This window comes from Emiliania huxleyi (genome assembly GCF_000372725.1).
Source record: "Emiliania huxleyi CCMP1516 unplaced genomic scaffold EMIHUscaffold_98, whole genome shotgun sequence".
NCBI classification, from domain to species: Eukaryota; Haptophyta; order Isochrysidales; family Noelaerhabdaceae; genus Emiliania; species Emiliania huxleyi.
The window spans coordinates 359,023-377,368 of NW_005194754.1; the positions used below are offsets into that span (position 1 = coordinate 359,023).

At 67.4% G+C, this 18,346-nt stretch overlaps 5 protein-coding genes across 5 annotated transcripts; all 5 read right to left on the reverse strand.

Moving 5' to 3' along the window:
- Positions 1-407: 407 nt before the first annotated feature.
- Positions 408-3,178, reverse strand: EMIHUDRAFT_221727 (hypothetical protein; the record flags this gene model as incomplete). The annotated part of the gene is made up of 6 exons (XM_005756296.1): positions 408-506; positions 578-623; positions 703-767; positions 942-1,160; positions 2,354-2,710; positions 2,828-3,178. 6 exons carry the CDS (start codon positions 3,176-3,178, stop codon positions 408-410), a joined length of 1,137 nt encoding a protein of 378 aa, XP_005756353.1.
- A 2,215-nt stretch (positions 3,179-5,393) lies between these two features.
- On the reverse strand, positions 5,394-6,561 carry EMIHUDRAFT_221729 (hypothetical protein; the record flags this gene model as incomplete). Its single annotated transcript, XM_005756297.1, has 2 exons — positions 5,394-5,408; positions 5,536-6,561. 2 exons carry the CDS (start codon positions 6,559-6,561, stop codon positions 5,394-5,396), a joined length of 1,041 nt encoding a protein of 346 aa, XP_005756354.1.
- Positions 6,562-8,663: 2,102 nt separating this feature from the next.
- On the reverse strand, positions 8,664-9,689 carry EMIHUDRAFT_69322 (hypothetical protein; the record flags this gene model as incomplete). The annotated part of the gene is made up of 3 exons (XM_005756298.1): positions 8,664-9,101; positions 9,216-9,414; positions 9,496-9,689. The coding sequence occupies 3 exons, from the start codon at positions 9,687-9,689 to the stop codon at positions 8,664-8,666; spliced, it is 831 nt and encodes a 276-aa protein (XP_005756355.1).
- Positions 9,690-10,583: 894 nt separating this feature from the next.
- On the reverse strand, positions 10,584-11,894 carry EMIHUDRAFT_108038 (hypothetical protein; the record flags this gene model as incomplete). Its single annotated transcript, XM_005756299.1, has 3 exons — positions 10,584-11,065; positions 11,133-11,376; positions 11,454-11,894. The coding sequence occupies 3 exons, from the start codon at positions 11,892-11,894 to the stop codon at positions 10,584-10,586; spliced, it is 1,167 nt and encodes a 388-aa protein (XP_005756356.1).
- Positions 11,895-16,707: 4,813 nt separating this feature from the next.
- Positions 16,708-17,980, reverse strand: EMIHUDRAFT_221734 (hypothetical protein; the record flags this gene model as incomplete). Its single annotated transcript, XM_005756300.1, has 4 exons — positions 16,708-16,716; positions 16,819-16,881; positions 16,978-17,020; positions 17,799-17,980. 4 exons carry the CDS (start codon positions 17,978-17,980, stop codon positions 16,708-16,710), a joined length of 297 nt encoding a protein of 98 aa, XP_005756357.1.
- Positions 17,981-18,346: the final 366 nt, after the last annotated feature.

Below are 18,346 nucleotides of genomic sequence, written 5' to 3' on the forward strand. Positions count from 1 at the left end.
CGATAATCAAGTTTTGTAACGCGAGCTGTGCACAGTGAAATGGAACTAGCCACAACAACCCGGGGTTGTTGGTTTCCGATAACGATTAAAACGTAAAATACAGCTGAAATATTAGTATCCAAAATCGCGAGTTTGACTTTGTCTTTGATGAGCCTCTCAGTCTGGACCTGGTCCACACTCCTGGTCCACCACTCTCACGCAGCGACGAGCGAGCTGCCCTAGACCGCTAGAGCTGCCCGGGCAGCTCCCTCCTACAACGACAGCCAGCACGACTGCGCGGGCGCGTTACGCCTGCGCGTCAAGGCGATCATGGTGCGAGTAGCCCCCCCCCCCCCCCCCCAAAGGAAGGCGCCGCCGTGCAGGAGACCGTGTCGCGCGGCAGGGGCACTCCCGACCGCCGCGCCTCGTCAGAGAAAGTCGATCGCGTCGTACAGGGAGCAGCTCGAGCGCCTCGCGTCGCTGCCGCCGTGCGAGCGAGCGATCCCGCGCGCGAATCGGAAGACCGCCTACCCTCCACGTCGCCTGCCGGTTAGAGCTGCCTCTCCCGTGCTAGCGCCCCGCCTCGCCTCGGCAACACCTCGCCGCCCACGCCCGCATACCCGTGCCCAGCCTCGAGCTCATACCTACCCACACCGCCTCGCGCCTCAGAGCGCAGAGCCGCGCCGCACCGGCCCGTGCCGACGCTCGAACCTCCACACGCACCGGCCGGCGTCCCACATCCAGAGCGGGCGCAGCACCGCCTCGCCAACCTCGTGCCGCACGTCGAACTTGACCGACCGGACGCGGAAGACGACGCCGGAGCCAGCCCCGCCGCCGGCACCGCTTCCGCTGCCGCCGCCCTCGGCGCTGCCGTGTGCACCGCCCCCGGCCTGTCTGGCGACCCTGTCGCCGTTGGCGCACTGGCTCTCGCCGCCGCCGCCGAGCGCCGGCGTCGCTACGACCCCGTCCATCGACCCGTCCGCAGCCCCCCCTCCCGGCGGAGGCAGCGCCCCCCCGCCATCAGCCCCCTCGCCGCCGTTGGAAACCTCGCCGCCATTCGCCGCGGTGCTGCCCTCCTCGACGCCAGGGCCCACCGCCGCAGCCTCGGCCTCCCATGCAGACTCCGCCTCAACCTTGGCGCATCCCTTCGCCCCGCCCTCCGCCCCGCCCTCCTCGCCGGCCTTCCGCAGAGGCGTCATCTCCCCCGGGTCTGCCACCTCCGCTTCCGCATCTCCCGGCGCCGTCTCCTCCGGCGCCGCCACCTCCTGCACCTCCTCCTCCTGCGCCTCCTCCTCCTCCGGCTCCTCTTCCTCTGATGCGGCCTCCTGCCCCTCCACCTCCTGCTCCACCTCCTCCTCCTTCTGCGCCTCCTCATCCTCCTTCTCCTCCTGCTGCTGCGGCGCCTCCGCCTCCTCCTCCTCCTTCTCCCCCTCCTCCTCCTCTTCCCCCTCCTCCCCCTCCTCCTCCCCCTCCTCCTCCTGCGCCTCCACCTCCTGCGCCTTTTCCAGCACCGCCTCGCCCAGCACCGCCTCGCCCGCCACCGACCCGCCGCCCTCGCCTCCTGGCTGCCCGTGACCGTCCTCCGCGCGCACCTGCCGCCACAAGTCCCGCGGCGACGGCGCCGGCCCCGCCTCGAACCGCTGCGACCGCTGCCCTGCTCCCGAGCGGCGGGGCCGCGGGGGCGAGCTGCTAGACGCGTCGCCCGCTGCTCCGTCGGCGGGGGCGTCGTCGGCCGGGGGCGAGCAGGGGGGCGAAGGGTGCGCAGCGGCAGCAGCGGCGGCGTCGGCGGCGGCGGCGGCCGCGGCGGTGGCGGAGGCGTGCAGCGAAGGGAGGAAGGTCATGTTGCACGGCTTGACGTTGACTCGCTCCCCCGACTTGGCAATCCGGACGCGGTAGCGCTGCCGAGTCGGGTCGAAGTGCTCGGTGATGCCTGAGGGCGGGGGGGGCGGCGGGCCGGGCGCTGGGGCGCGGGGCGTGCTCAGAGGCGCGGCGGTGGAGGTGGAGAGGAGGAGGAGGAGGAGGAGGAGGAGGAGGAGGAGGAGGAGGAGGAGGAGGAGGAGGAGGAGGAGGAGGAGGAGGAGGAGGAGGAAGAGGGGGAGGAGGAGGGGGAGGAGGGGGGGGAGGAGGGGGGGGGGGGAGGAGGCCCGAGGGCGGACGCGCCTCGGTGGCCGTTGAGGTCGTGCCGCTTGACGAGGCCCTGGAGCAGCACGTCGTGGCCGCCGCCCTCCGCACACACGCTCCCCGCCGCAGCACCGCCGTTCCGTGCGTCGGCTGCGCCCGCTCCCTCCACCGCCAGCGCCGCGCCTCCCGCGCCCGGCCCCTCCGGCCCTTGCTCCGGCTCCTCCGGCCCCTCCGGCCCTTGCTCCGACGCGACATGCGAAGCGGCGCCCTCCGCCTTTGGCGGTGCGTCGCCCGGCCGAACGAAGCCCTCGACCTCGACCTGCCACCAGCCGTCCTCGTAGTACAGCTCGACCACGTCGCCCGCGCTCACCAGCCGCGCGAATCCCGCCGGCGTCGCCGGAGGGCGCCGCCGGACCGTCTCGAGCCGCACCCACTCGCGCAGCGGCGCCGTCTCGTCCTCCTCGTCGAGCAGCTCGTCGAAGACTACCCACGCGCCGCCCTCCTGCTTGCCCTTGTCCCGGACCAGCGTCCCGCTGTAGACCGCCCCCGCGAGCCCCTCCTCCTCCATCTGCACCTCGACCTCGCACCCGTCCGCCAGCAACTCGTCGGCCTGCTTCCCAAACCCGTCCGACAGGCCGTCGACGCCGTCGACCGCCGAGATGCGGCGGCGCGGCCCGCGGCGCGCCTCACGCTCCGTGTTCCTCGCCATCCGCGCCGCGCGCCGCACCTCGTCTCGCGCCTCCCGCTCCGCCTCGCGCTCGGCACGCCTCTTTTCGCGGTCGGCCTCGCGCTCGGCCGCGGCGGCCTCCTTGGCCTGCAGCTTCTCCGCGAGCATAGCCTCGCAGAGGCGCTGGATGCACGGCTGCCGTAGCGTGCCCGTGCCTCCGTACTTTGGCATGTCCAGGCAGAAGCGGCACGCCTTGCAGTTTGTGGCGTTGCACGCAGCGCACGTGCCGCAGCGCGTCCGCTTCCGGAGCGGCTGTAAGGGCCCCCTGGCGCGTTTGCGTGCAGGCCGTTCCGGTGAGTTGTCTGGCGATCCACCGTAGCGCTCGGGGCGTTTGACCGTGCGACCGCCCATCGACCGTGCGACCGCGGGAAGCTGGGGTTCAGCAGGCTGGGCTTCAGCGCCAACGAGAGAATTCGCAGCTTTCTGTGATCTGTGATCTGTGAGGGTCCGCCCGCAGGCGCATTTTGTATACCGAGGCGGTGCCCGGTGCCGAACCTGTCGGACCTTAAGACAGCGTTGTAGATCCCTGGGCGAGGGTGGTGGAGAGGGCGGTCCGTCGGCGCCAAACCACCTCCCACCGAGGTGGGCAGGTTCCACGCGTTCCCGGACCGCCCCGTTGGAGGTAGGCCGCTCGTCTAGCCAATCAGCCTTAAGCGAGCGGCCTGGCCGTTGGAATGGCCGAGAAGGGGAGGACGACTGTCCCTGACGGCGAACCTCAGTTACGAGCCGCCCTCCCCTCGAGACGCGAGGCCAGTGCACTTGGGGCCAAGCCCCAGCGTACACCGTCCCACACGCCTCACGCGGCCTCTGGCTGGAGCGGGATCGCAAGCGAGTCCCCCAGGCCGGCGCGCGTCTTCCGAGAGAGGAGCCGGAGCGAGGGACATTCTTAGTAAGCCGGCATGCAGGCGCATGCGCGGCCGTTCAGAAACTCTCCAGCCGTTGGAATGGCTGCGCTCCCGCCCCTCACCGGGCCGAACGGGTAGTGGGCGTTGGCGCCGAAGAGGGAGGAGTCGCCGAAGGACGGGTAGTCGTCGGTCATGCGGGGGGAAGGAGGAGTCGGCGAGCAGCAGGGAGGAGAAATGCCTGAGAGGGTGGGGAGGGAGGCGTGAGGCGCGAGGTGAGGGGGCGCGGGGCGCGGGGCGTGCGTGGGACGCGCGGCGTGAGGCGCAGGGCGTGAGGCGGGAGGGGCGGGGCGCTCGTGGTTGCGGTAGGCTGTGTCTTGTGTGTCTGTATGTGTGTCTGTATGTGTGTCTGTATGTGTGTGTGTGTGTGTGTGTGTGTTTGTTTGTGCGAGGGCAGGGCAGGGCAGGGCAGGGCGGCGGCGAGCGGCGAGCGGCGTCGGCGAGATCGGCGACGAAGAGAGGCGATGGTGACGTACACGGCGGCAGTGTTCACGGCAGCAGCGCCGGTGGCGGCCCCGCGCAGCGGCGGCGGCGCCCTGAGTGAGGCAGATTGCCCTGCACAGCCTGCTGGGAACGCTCCCGACGAGCGGCGAGCCATGCGGGCCCGCCGCGGGCGACGCGGGCGGCGAGCCGACACGCGTGTCGCAGGTGTAGACAGCACTGGCGAAGCGAGGCGGCCGGCGCCGGCCCCGGAGGCGGCTGCAGTAAGAGCAGCGAGGCAGAAGTCACTGTCCAAGGCGTACTGAGCAGGCTGCCATCGAGCAGCGCGCCATGCGGGCCTGCCGCCGGCGACGAGATTGGAGAGCCGACAGGCATCAAAGAGGTAGGTATCTGAGGAGGGCCATCGCGCTCGAGGCGGTCCGCGCCGGCCCTGCAGGCTGTCTCAGAGAGCCTGGCGAGGCTGTACAGAATGCCAAGAGCATACTGAGCAGGCTGCCGTCGAGCGACGAGCCATGCTGGCTCGTCGCAGGCGATGAGGTCGAGGAGCCGATCGGAGCGTCGCAGAGGCTGCCGACCACTGCCGTTCGCCCTCGGGCCCAGGGGTGGAAGGCAAGCTTCCTGGCGTTTCTGGCGAGCGTCCAGACGTCGCAGAGCATCCGTCAGGCGCGCAGCGACCCAAATTTTTGCTCACCGCACGGCCGTGCGAGCCGTCGGTCGGTGGTGATGGTCGGCGTCGGCGCGCGCCGACCGACGCGGCGGCGGTGGGCGTCATGTGGCGGGCGTGGGAAAAGAGCATTGTCCGAATTTCGCACTTCGCTTTGTGTGAGGTTACCGCAGGTCACAACACTAGGAACGACGGGACCTCTGCACGCGGGGCCCGCACGGGGCGCACGGCGGGACTTGGCGCGCACAACTGTGTTTCGTGTTGTGTTTGTGTTCGCACTAGTGTTTAGTTGTTTGGTATTGCTAAAAATCTCTCTCTCTAGTGTTCTTACCTATGCTCGAGTCAATGGTATCATTTGAGAGTCGCGAGGGTTGCCCCCCCTTGAGAAGTCCTGGGCAGCTTACTTGTACCTGACCCCCTCCGCTTTGCTGTCTCGCCGGTCTCGACGGCCCGGTCTCCCGTCATCGCATCGCCCCTTTTGCGGGTGCGCGCGACGATCGCGCCCGCGGGTGGAGCCGACGTTGCGGCGCGGCCGAGTACCTGAGACTCCCTCCCAGGTCTAGCGGCTTGTAGCCTCCCCGGCAGGCGCGGGCGACGACCGCGCTCGCCGTGCTCTCGCGCGTGCCGCCGGCCGCGTCGGCGGCGCCCTCGCCCTCGCCGTCGGCGGCGCCGCCGTGCGGCCCGCGCGCGCGCCAGGCCACGAAGGCCGCTCGGAGGCTGTGCCAGCGCGCATGAAGGGCCAAGCAGAGCGCGTGCTTGCGGTTCGGACGGCAGTTCCAGGGCTTTGAGCAGATTGTGAAGTGGGCGCTGCGGATCGCATCCAGCGTGCTCGCGCGGCAGTCGGGCCCGACGTATTGCCACCGCATGTCGCGCGCGGCTCCCGAGGCCGAAGCGTTCAGCGGGACCAGGGCGACCGCGTACTCCGCGCCCCGCGGGTTGTCCGCCATGTTGTTGAAGACGCAACGGTCGAGCTCCATGCCTGACACCCGTCGGCGGTCCGCCCGCACGGTGTAGTAGTATGGCAGCAACCCCTGCACGGTGACGCCGCCCCAAAAGTGGCCGATGTTTGAGCCGCCCCACCCGCTGCCGGGTCGAAAGTCGCCCTCGCGCACAATCTCGAGCAGCTCGGCCAGCACGCTCGGCGAGGGGCGCACCAGCAAGAAGCCTCCCTGGATGGGCGGTGTGCGGAGGCCTCGCTTGCCCATCCCGTAGTCGTACGTGTAAGCGAGGTCGCCCGGCGCCATGCGCAGCAGGATCCCGAGCGGAATCGGCCGCAGCACGATCGAGTCCGTGTCGAGGAGCAGCACCCGGTCGTACTCCACCAGCGACCACGCCCACAGCTTCATCAGTTCTGTGGCGCCGCAGCACCCTGAGCGGACGATGCGTTGCCGCAAAAAGGAGCCGCGGATCTCGGGGATGGCCACCGGGGTCGGTCGCTCGAGCACTCGGAAGCCAACCAAGGCGAGAGCAGCGCGCGTCGCGTTGGAGACGGTCGGGTGTGTCAATGCGACGAGGGAGCTCACGTACGTCGGCGGCTGCAGTGTCCCCTCCTCTCCAGCTTCCGCCCGCGCAGGTGACGGTTCACCATCCTTTGCAAAGTGGCTGTGTGCGGTACGGATCGAGTGGCCGAGCACCGCGGCCCCGTCAATGTAGGGCCCGTCCATGGTGAGAGTGATGACAAACGCCATCTGCAGCGGCGCCCGCCGCCCAGGCTGCGTAGAATCCATCGGAGCAGCTCGCCATGCGGGTTGCAATCCGTGAGAGCTCGCCGCCATGCGTCTACGTGGATGGAAGAAGCGGTGGGCGCCGCGAACAAGCGCCGCGGGCCGAGGTGAAGGCGGAGTTCGAGCGGAACGTGCGTCCCCGAACTTGGTAAAAGGAGAAAGTCAATTTTTCTTTTTTCGAAAAAAGAAAAAAATAAAAGGGAGGGATGGGAGGACGGCACGCCGCTACACACCAGTCCTCTGCCCCAGAATCAAATTCTTTTTTTCGGGCCCCCGCCGAAAGCTCGAGCTTCTTCGTGAGCACACAGAGCCATGGCGGCAGCGCTCCTGAGCAAGCTGGAGCCGATGGCGATGATGGAGGACAAGGGCACAGAGAAGGCCCGCCTCGCCCTCGATCTTCTCGAGCAGAGGGCCGCCGACGGTGGCAGCGCCTTTGCGACCGAGGTGATGTCGGCCGGGATGAGGATCCTGGTCATGACAATGGTGCTGCACCCCGAGCCGCCGATGCGGCAAAAGTCGGGGGCAGTTCTGCTCGCCGTCGTGTCTCGGGCGCCCGACACCGAGCAGCTCGCGATCGCTGCGGCCTCTTCCTCGCTCTGCGCGGGCCTCCTCCGTGCTCTCGCGGAAGATGCGAGGCAGGCCAAGCCAGAGTCTGGCGAGGGCGCTGCGGTCGACCCCGAGCTGGGGCTGCGGCGTGTGGCCATCCGCCTTCTCGCGGAGACTCTCGCCAAGCTACCCGACACGCTCGACGATCCGGCACTCGTCAAGGCGCTCCTTTGCGCTGTTGGCAGCAGTGACGCAGAGGTGAGGCACCAGGGCGTCACGGAGGCGTGCACGATCGCTGCGGACGCGCGGCTGCCCCGGCTCGCGGCCATATGCCGGTCCAAGGACTGGGACGCGGCGGCCACGGCAAAGCAGCTCCTCTCTGCCTTTGCCGACAGCGAGCCGCTCTCTGGCGAGACGACGGTGCGGCGCAGCGTAGCGGGCCTGATGCTCGCCTTGCGGGAGGTGACCTCGCTGCGTGACGAGCTCGCGTGGTGCGAGGCCGTCCCGTCCACACCTCCCGACAACACACGCACTTACCCTGCACGCTTGCGCACACCTCCACACGCCTTCCCTCGCTGCCCGCGCCCAGGTGCGGAGCACTCGACGCCCTCGCCGAAGACAGCGTGGCGGAGGAGCCACTGCCTGGCGAGATCGCCTCGCAGCTACGCGAGTGGCTCTCCGAGGCGCCGCCGCCGCCGGAGAAGGAGGAGGAGGAGGAGCAGTGACGCTTGCTAGCTTGGCAAGCAGCAACTCCCCAAGAGTGGCCTGTTCAGCAGCTTCGAGAGAGCAGCTGGCTCGTGGCTGCTGGCCCTGGGTCTCACGCACCGCAATCTAATATATTTCAGTGCGAGTGATCTCACACCTCGCTCGTCGTTGACGGTGCTAGTGGAGAGATGTGACTAAGGTGTGTTTCTGTTTGAAGGGGGGATATGTGACCACAACGCTCAAAAAACGCGGAGATTATATAGAGCCGTACACGTAGAGTATCGCGCAAAACGAAAAGAGTCGACCGCGCACGTATGTGTCCGACATATGGTGTCCGAGGTCAGCTTTCAGAGGTCCTCCACTCTCTGGTTTGAACATCCGCCCTCACACCAAGATCGTGCATCGGGCGGGGACAACACATGTATGTGTGCATGTGCATGATTGAATTGCTGCGCGGACATGAAAAAATTTCAAACGGATTCAATGTCACATGTGGACATGTACATGTTGTGCACACATGCGCATGCTTGTCTTCTCCACATGCACATGCACATGTGCATGTGCATGCGCGTGTGCATGCACATGCCATACGGACATGCACATGTCTCACGATGTGCATGGACATGCACGTGCACACATTTTGACCGACACATGCCCACATGCACATGCACATGTGCATGTGCACATGTGCATGTGAGATGTGATGACATGATGTGTCATGTCCATGTCCATGTCCATGTCCATGTGCATGTGCATGTGCATGTCCCTCTAACTAAATCCCACGCCATATCTTGCCTCAGAGTTTTTGACCGTTAGTAGAACCTGGTCAGAACCCAAATAAAAGCTCCACGCTCCTATTCCAGAGCCGTCTGCAACGCCGCGCGCTCCGCGTCCGAGCACGCCCCCGCCCGCCCCGCCCCCGCCGACCGCATCCGCAGGCCGGCCTCGAGCGCGGCGCGCCGCATGTCGTCCGCCAGCGGGGCGACCACCTCGAGCGGCGCTCCGGTGGCCGGCGACACGAGAGTCAGAGCGAGGGCGTGCAGCCCGTGCCGCTGCAGCGGGCCGCGCCCCTCGCCGCCTCCGTAGAGGGCGTCTCCGAGGATGGGCGAGCCCGCCGCGGCGCAGTGCAGCCGCACCTGGTGCGTCCTCCCCTGCTCGGGCCGCGCGAGGAGGAGGCATTCGCCGCCCGCCGCACCCGCCGAGCCAGCCTCACCGCCGGCCGCCGAGTCCGCCACGACGACGAGCGAGGTGCGCGCCGCCTGCCCGCTCTCGCCCGGGCCGCACACGCGCCTCTCGCAGTGCTGCACGCCTGCTCACAGCGCGGGGGTGTGAAGAGGCGCGCTTCGCGGACGCCGCCTCTCCGCGCGGCCCGCGACGCCGTCCACGCGGCAGATCTCCCCCTCGACGAGCGACTCGCCGGGCGGGGCGGTGCAGAGTGCGGCGTACGCCTTGCGCACGCGGCGCGACTCGAACTGCGACATGAGCGCGCTCGCCGCCTCGGGCGTCTTTGCGAAGACCAGCGCGCCGGACGTGTTCAAGTCGAGGCGGTGGCACGGCCGCGGCTCCGGTGCTGGCGCCGGAGTGCGCCTGCCACCTCGCCCTCCTCTTCCCCGCCGCCGCTGTCCGCCGCCTCCTCCTCGCCCCCGCCCGTCCTGCGGAGGAGCGGCGTCGCGCGAGAGGTGCCACATCACCCAGTTCAGCACCGAGCCGCCGCGCCATCTGTGCTCGGGCGTCACGCCGACGCCGGCGGGCTTGTTGACGACGAGCATCGAGGCGTCCTCGTACAGAACCTGCAGCCGGTCGCTCGGCTCGCTGACGGGCGGGATGGCGTGGAGAAACTTGGCGATCGTGTCCCGAGTCCTCCGGTTGGTCCAGCCCATTTCGGCTGCCAGCCGCTGCTGCGAGGTGACGGCCGGCTTGCCTCCGAAGCCGAAGCGCAGCTCCAGCGCGCGAGCGGTGGCGCTGCCAGGACGGTGCAGCCGCGAGCAGTGGCGCTGGACGACGGCGCAGTCACCAGCAGCCCAGCCCTCCGGGTCGAGGAGATCCGGAGCGCAAAACGCGAGATGCCGTCGATACGACTTCTCCTGCAGCGCCTGGCGGCAGCTCGGGCAGGCCAGCCGTGGCGAGATGGGCGGAGAGCAGGCGACCGAGAGCAGCAACGCGAATAGCGGAGTGCTCATCATCGTAGACAGAAATTTAGAAGCACCACCGGCAAAGCACGGACCGGCGCAGCGAGCCGTCTTATTCTCACGGGTGGCCTCCTGCAAGGTGAACATGAGAAGAGGAGCACGGTGCAACGGAGAGCAAGCGAGCGTCGCCGAGGTGCAGTCATGTGTAGTGCTCCAGTATTTCATTGCCACATCTGTTTCATGTGGACCCCTGGCTACTGCATGTAGTTTCACCACCGGTTGGTGCTGGTGATGGCGTGTGTGCCGCCGAGGCATGGTGCGCCCGACCGCCCCACCGCACTGCCGCGGCGGGAGGCACAGCGAGAGCTAACCCACTCCCAGAATGAGCTGCAACTCGGTGGGCGGCTCGTTCTTGCACCTTTTGAGGCTCTGAACACAAAAAGCTGCGTAGTCTCACTCAGGCGTGCGAGCGGCGCGGCACGAGAGCGTCGCTTCGCGGGCGCCGTCTTCTCGAGCAAACTTGGCCTTTTTGTCGTTTCGCGGATGATTTTCCTTTTTCCCTAATGATAATTTTTCGTCGTGGCTCCCATCACGAGTGTGTTCAAACTTCTTTTAGAGTAGAAAAGCTGAACCCGTCTCAACTTCTTAGTTGTACGGGCCACCGTTCATGTAGTCCTCGAGGCTGGGTGGCTCAAGCTCGAACTCGAGGCTCACAATGTTCCCGCGCGAGAGGCATGTGTGCATGTTGGTGAGCACGTTCGCCACGGGAAAGTAGAGGCCGACCGGGGAGAGCAGGACCTGGCTCTTCTTGCGGTAGTCCAGGAATGGCCAGAGGTTGACAATCTTGCCGAAGCCCCACTCGACTGTGACGCGTGCCGGCGCCATGTCCCGGTTGAAGGTGGTCTGCGCCGCCGTCATGATGCCCTTGTACATGCGCCAAAGGAAGGCGCTGATGGGGTATGCCGAGTCGCCGAAGAGAACATAGTCCTTACCAAGGCCACCAGGGGTCGTCTCGAACTGGCCCCCGCGGCAGACGTCGTGCAGAATCTCAACAATCCGAGACTGCGAGAGGACGAAGGAATCGTGGCGGGCGCCGTTGATCGGCCCGTACGGGTAGGGCTGCATCCCTGGGGACGTGCGGCGGGAGGAGTAAGGTCGCGGCTGCGGCAGCAGATAGACAGGATTGGTACTCACCATTTGGGAAGACAATGCCCTGGACCTTGATGCCATGGATGCGCTTGTGCCCCGAGTACAGCACCTCTTGGTACTTGCCCGGGCGGCAGCACGGCCAGAGCTTGCCGTCGATGAATCCGATCAGGTTGTCAATGGGCAGGCCATGCTCGCGGAAGGCCTCAGCAAAGTCCTCAAAGTGATTCGCCCATGAGGTGAAGGAGCGGTGGTCGACCAGGTGAGGGAACTCGCGGTGCACGTGCTCCACCTGTACAGACAGGTTGCGTCAGCACTGCTCCGGGGAGGCGGTGAGTCACGAGACAGGCAACTAGCCATGTACTGCACGCACTCAGAGAGGGCGGGGATGCTTCGGCCTGTCTCCATAGTGAGAGTGTGCAAGCCCCCGGTGTGGCGCCAGCGGCGCAGGAGAATGAGCACGCCCTCCTCGCCGGAGAACTTGTGGTTCGAGATCGTGTCAAAGACGGGCGGCACCTTCAGTGCATGCACGACCTCGTACAGCCAGGAGAGGCGGAAGCCGAACTGCTGGTAGGTTGCAGAGGACATGTCGTCGCCGTCGAACCCGTGCTCGTCCGCCTCCCTCTGCAGCCTGGCAAGGCTCAGGCGCTCGGGGCCGATCGCGTTCAGATTGCGGCGGGCCAGCGGCTCCAAGGCGTCGACCACGAAATCGTCGGCGAGTTCCTCGTCGCTCGAGTCCAACACGGCCGCGAGCATGAGTTTGTACGCCGATTCCACCAGCTCTCCCACGGTGTACGGAAGGCTCGGCATGGCGCGGCTGTGTCACGTGCGTCCCAAAGTCGGACGTCCTTTGCGCTCGCCAAAAAAGGCGGTACGCGCCTCGTAACTTATGCACGAGGCTTATAAACGAAAGAAAAGTGCAAAAAGTGCCGAAGACATATCCGGTGTGGGTGGCGTGTGTGGGAGGCCCTTAGCAAAAACCCCTTTTCACCTGACCGCTGAGCTACGTGTGGGACGATGGTGTGGAACCTGATCTACACCCTTAGCAAAAACCCCCCACTGGGCACGGGACTGGCGCGCACTGGCACTAAAACACAAGGAAAAGAGAGAAACAGAGACCCTAGGAGGGATATGGGAGGATGGCAGGACGGCACGCCGCCATATACGGATTTTAAGGAGAGGAGTGTGGTGCTAGCCGTCGCCCACCCTTGGGCGTCTGCCTCTTCCTATGTCTCTCGCAGTCTCTCGCCAATTCTCGCAGCGACCTTCATGCCGCCTCCCGGTCTTCTCACTCGCGTCGTTCTCTCTCCTGCCGCTTCATCCTCTGACTCATCGCTCTACTTACGCTCTCCTCGGCCACGTTCTGATGAGACGCCTAAAAGGAGGGATGGATGAAAAGCTCCCTCGCACGACACTGGGCACGGGACTGGCGCGCACTGGCACTAAAACACAAGGAAAAGAAAGAAACAGATAGCAGGGATATGGGAGGATGGCAGGACGGCACGCCGCCATATACGGATTTTAAGGAGAGGAGTGTGGTGCTAGCCGTCGCCCACCCTTGGGCGTCTGCCTCTTCCTATGTCTCTCGCAGTCTCTCGCCAATTCTCGCAGCGACCTTCATGCCGCCTCCCGGTCTTCTCACTCTCGTCGTTCTCTCTCCTGCCGCTTCATCCTCTGACTCATCACTTACGTACGCTCTCCTCGGCCACGTTCTGATGAGACGCCTAAAGGAGGGGGATCGAGTAGACGCGTTCTATTTCTTTTCTTCGAGGAAGACAGAACGGCTACGCGGGCCTCAGAACGCAGAACACGCTACAACCAGTCACGAGCACGCTCGTCGTGGCACACTCAATTTACCTCTCAACAATCGTCCTAATCAAACATCACCGCCACCTCCTTCCTGCATCGATCCTGCCTACCTCCATGGACTTCGCCTTTTCCTGCTGCCTCTCCGTCGACGCGGCGGAGCGTCGGCAGGGTGAGGAGGAGCTGGGCCGCCTCGCAGCGGCCGGGCCAGCCCAGTTCTGCACCTGCCTCCTCGGCTACCTCGAAGCCAGCGCCACGTCGGCAGAGATCGCGTCGCCGCCGCTCAACTCGGCGCGGCTGCTCGCGGCGACGCAGCTCAAGAACCACATCGTTCGGCGCTGGCGTGGGCGGGCGATGACCGCCGAGCAAAAGGAGGCGCTGCGTGGCGCGCTCCTGAGGCAGCTGGCGCGTCCCGAGCCGAGCGAGGCCGTGGGCAGTGCGCTCGCGACGACTGTCGCCGTGGTGATGCGGTCCGAGTCGAACCGTGCTGACGGCACCGTGCTGCGCTCGCTCAGCTACGCTCTCGACCTGCTTCCCGCGCCTGGCGGTGCCGCGGTGCCGGCGGCGGGCGGCGGCGGCGGCGGCGGCCGGCTGGAGGCGCACGCGCTGCTCGCGCTGCTGCACACAGCCAAGGAGCTCGCGTCGATGCGGCTGCCGGCGCAGCGCGAGCTAGGCCGGCAGTGGGCGGTGGCGCTGCTGCCGCGGCTGCTGCCTCGCTGGGCGGCGTCGCTGGACGCGCTCTCTGCCGAGCTGTCCGCCGCCGCGCAGCCGGCCGCCCAGTCTCGCGCGGCGGGCGACGCGCTCCTCCTGACCAAGCTTACGCGGCGGCTGCTGCAGCTCGTCGCCTCGGGCGGCGGCGAGGGCGGCGAGCCTCCTCCAGCGGGCTGCTGCTCTGGCGGGTCGGCGGGCGGCGGGTCGGCGGGCGAGTGGAGCGGCGCAGCGCGAGGCGAGTGGTGGCCTGCTGTAGTGGTGCGGTCGCTAGAGGCGGCCGACGCCCTGCGGACGGCGTGCGGCGCCGCCTCCGCCGCCGCTCCGCCGCCGCGGCTCGCGGATCGGCTCGGCGCTGCGCTGGGCAAGCTAGTGCGGCAAGCGAGCCAGGCGGGCGAGCGGGCGGGCGAGCGGGCGGGCGCGGCGGGCGCGGTGGGTGGCGCGGCGGGCGGCGGGACGGCCTTGCAGGCCGCCGCGCAAGGCTGCACTCGCACTCTGCTCGGCGAGGCGTCGGAGCGGGCCGCCGCCTCCTCCTCCGGCGACGGCGCGGCGCGGCGGTGGCGTGAGCGGCGCTGCTCCGCCTTTTGCGCGCAGGCGGCGGAGCTGCTGGCGGAGCTGTGGTCGCTGCCGCCGTCCCACCCGGCCCTGGCCTCGTGGCTAAGCGGCGGCGGCGGCGGCGAAGAGCAGGCCTCGCGCTTGGTTGGCGCTCTCTTGCAGCTGCTCGAGCGGCCTCTGGACGAGGTTGAGGAGTGGGGGGCAGACCCGGAGGGGGCCGCCTGCGCCTGTCTGATGCCTCCCCTCGAGGCGAGCGCTCCCGCCGAGCCGGAGGAGGGAGGCAAGGGAGGCGCTCACCTCGGGGAGGCGGCGGCGGCGGCGGCGGAGGAGGAGGAGGCCGATGCCGACGACGACGACGAGGCGGAGGCGTGGGCGGGCGGGGGCGGCGGCGAGAGCGGCCGGGCGGAGCGGCTGCGCGAAGGGGCGGAGCGGGCTCTCTCCTGCCTGGTGGCGCTGCTGCCGCTGCAGGCGGGGAGGGCGCTGCTGCGTGCGATGCCCGCCAGCGCGGCGGGTGCGTGCGAGCAGCTGCCGACGGCGCTCGCGCGCGACGCTCGCTACTGCGCGCTCGGCCTGTGCGCGAGCGAGCTGCAGTCGCACCTCTCCTTCCGGCAAGTCCTCTCCGCCGCCGCCGCCGAGGCGCCGCCCCTCTGCCGCGGCGAGGGCGGCTACCCGCCGCCGCTGCGCGCCGTGCTGCAGGCGCGCCTCTGCTGGCTCCTCCCTTCCTGGTGGGCGTTTGGATCGTCCGGCGACGAGGCGGACGACGCCGCCGCCACCCTCGAGGCGTTCACGCTGCTCGCTGCGCTGCTCGACGCGGCGGCGGACGTCTCCGCGGCGCTGCACGCCGCGCACGCGCTGTGCTCGCTGCTCCGCCATACGGCGCTCTCCGACCTCGCCGCGATGTCGCCTCTGGTGCCGCGCCTCTCGGCCGGCCTCGCCGCGCGCCTCCCGCTCTGCCGAGGCGACGAGGCGCAGCTGTGGCTCCTGGCTGCGCTGCGCGAGCTGCTGCAGAGCGCACCCGCGGCGCAGCCCCACGCGTCGGTCTGGCCGGCCCTCTCGGCGCTGTGGGAGCGTGCGGCGCACCAGAGACGCGACCTTGTCGTCGCCGAGCTCACTCGGCTCCACCGAGGCTTGTCGGCCGCACCGCGAGGGGTGTCTTGACGGCGCGCCCAGATGTGCGGCGAGCGCGAGGGGGCTGCTTATGTGTCGCTATGCCTTCCCGTGCCGTGACCCGTGTGCGCGTGCAAGCCGTATACACCGTTACACCTTACACGGAGCGACACCCCATATACGTGGCTGGGTCCACAGCGATTGTACTGTACTTTTAGCTTACTGGGAGAAAAGAGAGAGGGGGGTTGTGTTCTCTAGGCCCCTAAGGGCCCTACGCGCGGCGTGAGAGCTCGGAAGCGAGCTTTGCACGGCGATCGAGGATGGCACGGTTTACCCCCTTCACCGAAGCGATGGAGATGCGTTCCGCGTGGTGTGACACAAATGAGAGGCGGGAGTGGGGAGGGTACGCGGTGCGGTCAACGCCCGAGCGTTGAGCCTTGCGCGCAAGGCGGTTGATCTTTGCAACTGCTGGCGGCGAGAAGCCGCCGCCGAATGTCTCGTGGAGAAGCAGGTTGAACTTGTTGCGTTTGGTGAAGATCCCATCATGGTAGTGGCCACGCTGTGACTTGACGTAGCCTTGGCCGGTGGTGTGGTCGAACGCCCGTTGACCACGGAACCCGCGTTGCTTGCAGCCCATGTTTGCAAGGCGGGCGCGCTCTTCGGTGTTGCCGAAGGCGAACTTGTCTCCAACGGAGCCGGGGTTGCCTCCGGTGTCGGCGCGGCCGACCCCAACGGGCAAGCCACCCCGGAGGGGGGTCCAAAGTTTGACCTCACTGATCTCGTCTTTGCCCCCGGGAGCCTCGCCCGGCTCAGCCAGGTCGGTTTTGTAGCCCTCGTTGAACTGTTTGGTGAGCTCTGGTTTTTCGGCATCTCCCATAACGGGCCGGGAGACGGAGACGGCGTGGACACAATCGTACCAGGCGCGAAGTACGCCGTCGTGTGGGCGCCGCCGGGCGGCGTTGTTGAGGAACCAGTCGCCATGGTAGTCCTTTGCACCACCGACTGTGTCCCCAAGCTCGAGTGCCCGCGTGACAGTCGAGCGGCACTGCGAGAGGTGAAGACCGTTTCGGCGCTGAAGTTCGCCGATGAATATGTCGTCTGGAATGGTTGTGGCGTTGCTGCCGTCAAGTTTGGTGTCGAGCCACCGCCCCGCGTAAGGCTGCGAAGTTGAGACGTAGCGGATGGACTCGCGGTAACGTATCTTGGTGTCGCCGGGCTGCCAGTTGGCTGCTGTGTAGTCGTCAAGGGCGCGCCACTCCTTCTGCAGATCGAACCAGTTCCAGATAGTCTCGATGGCAGCAAGCGCCCGCGCGTAGGGGCTTCCTGATTTGCAAGTGCCATCGATGACTGACTCCGGTGTTGGAAGAGACTCAGAAGTGTCTCTCTCGATTGTAGGAAAATTGGGAAACCACTTGACGGTCGCGGCCTTCCGACTCGCGCCTCCGCCTCACTGGCACTATTGTAGCCCTGGCCGGTGCGCGTGCGGAGTTGAAGTTCCGGAGTGAAAATTCGAACGCGTTCTCTCACGGTGACCAAAAAATGTCCGCCTCAGAGGCACCTCCGGAGGCAGGCCGCCGCACGCCGGCGACACAGCTCCAGCTGTCGAACTGACCCGCAGCTCCTCTCAGAGCGGGAACTGTGACGAAAGTTGACTGAGGCGGTTGTCAGGAACCATCATACGGATCACATGGTGGCTCTCTCATGACGGGAGACCGACCGACCACTCCTGGGTGGCACTGCCACCGGTGTCGCTCGACGTCCTGTCGACAGCGTGCCGACAGCGACACAGACCATGTGGGACGCGTCGAGTATCGACCTCTACTGCTTACCCAGCCTTCGGTTGTATCCTGGCTGTGGTCTCACCCCACTGGTGTCCATCTCAGAGACCGCAGGAGGTCATGAGGGTCGATGGGAGTGCCAACCCCACAATGCCTAAAAACCCAGCCCAGTAGTGCAACTGTTAGGCCCAAAGTTAACGTTTGACAGCTCTAATACGTACACCGTTACACGGAGCACCCCATATAAAGCATAGTGCAGAAAAATAATATCGACGCGAATACAGCGTATACCCCCCAGAAGTCAACATGCGAGTGTATATTTCACGTGTTGGCGGCTCTCGCACAAGACGAATGGGCAATGGGGGAGGCTCTTGTACACTCGCAAGAGGCAAGACATGGTCTGTGCCTGCTGCGCATCGCCGCGCGGCAAGAGGTTTCGTCCATAAAAACCATGCACCAGGTTTGAGGCACGGCTCAGCCCGTGCCGGCGGGGGGCTGGGCGGGCCGATAGGACTCCATCCAAGCGACGACCGAAGCCATGGCGCGCGTGCCCTCGGGGGAGAGCAGCTTGGCGGAGGAGTGGAGGGTGAGGAAGGAGCGGAGCAGCTCCTGCACGAGGGCGGGCGTGAGGGTGAGGGCGGGCGGTGGCGAGGAGCGGCGGGCAAGGGCGCGGCTCGCCGAGACGGGCCCGAAGGAGGGAGCGCCGAGCGTACCGAGCACCTAGCCGCAAGCCAGCCTCGAGCCTGAGCCGCCCGCCGACCCAAGAGAAGGACTCTCCACGGGCCAAGCTCGCGCCACGTCGCAGTGCGCCGGGACGCCGCGGCAGAGGAAGCCGAGCAGCAGAGCCGTGTACGCGCCAGCGATCTCTCGCTCCATGTGCCGGCTCGAAGGCCCGCCGGCAGGCTCGCCCGCGAGGCTTTGCGGGGGCGGGCCCGCGGGCATGGGGCGCAGCAGCGAGCGCAGGACCGAGCCGAGGAGGTGGAGGAGCGTGCCGCCGCCGCCGCCGCCGCCGCTCGCCGCCGCGGGCGACGAGGAGGGCGCGGCGGCGGCGTGCACCTCACCGGCGGGCGCCGCGCCGATGCGCAGCTTTGCGTCGGGGAGGACCTGCGAGGGGGAGGGGGAATGAGGAGGGCCGTGGGGGAATGAGGAGGGCCGTGGGGGAGGGGCGTGGGGAAGAGGGGAGGGGCGTGGGGAAGAGGGGAGGGGCGTGGGGAAGAGGGGAGGGGCGTGGGGAAGAGGGGAGGGGCGTGGGGAAGAGGGGAGGCGCGTGCGGAAGAGGGGAGGGGCTTGGGGAAGAGGGTAGGGGCG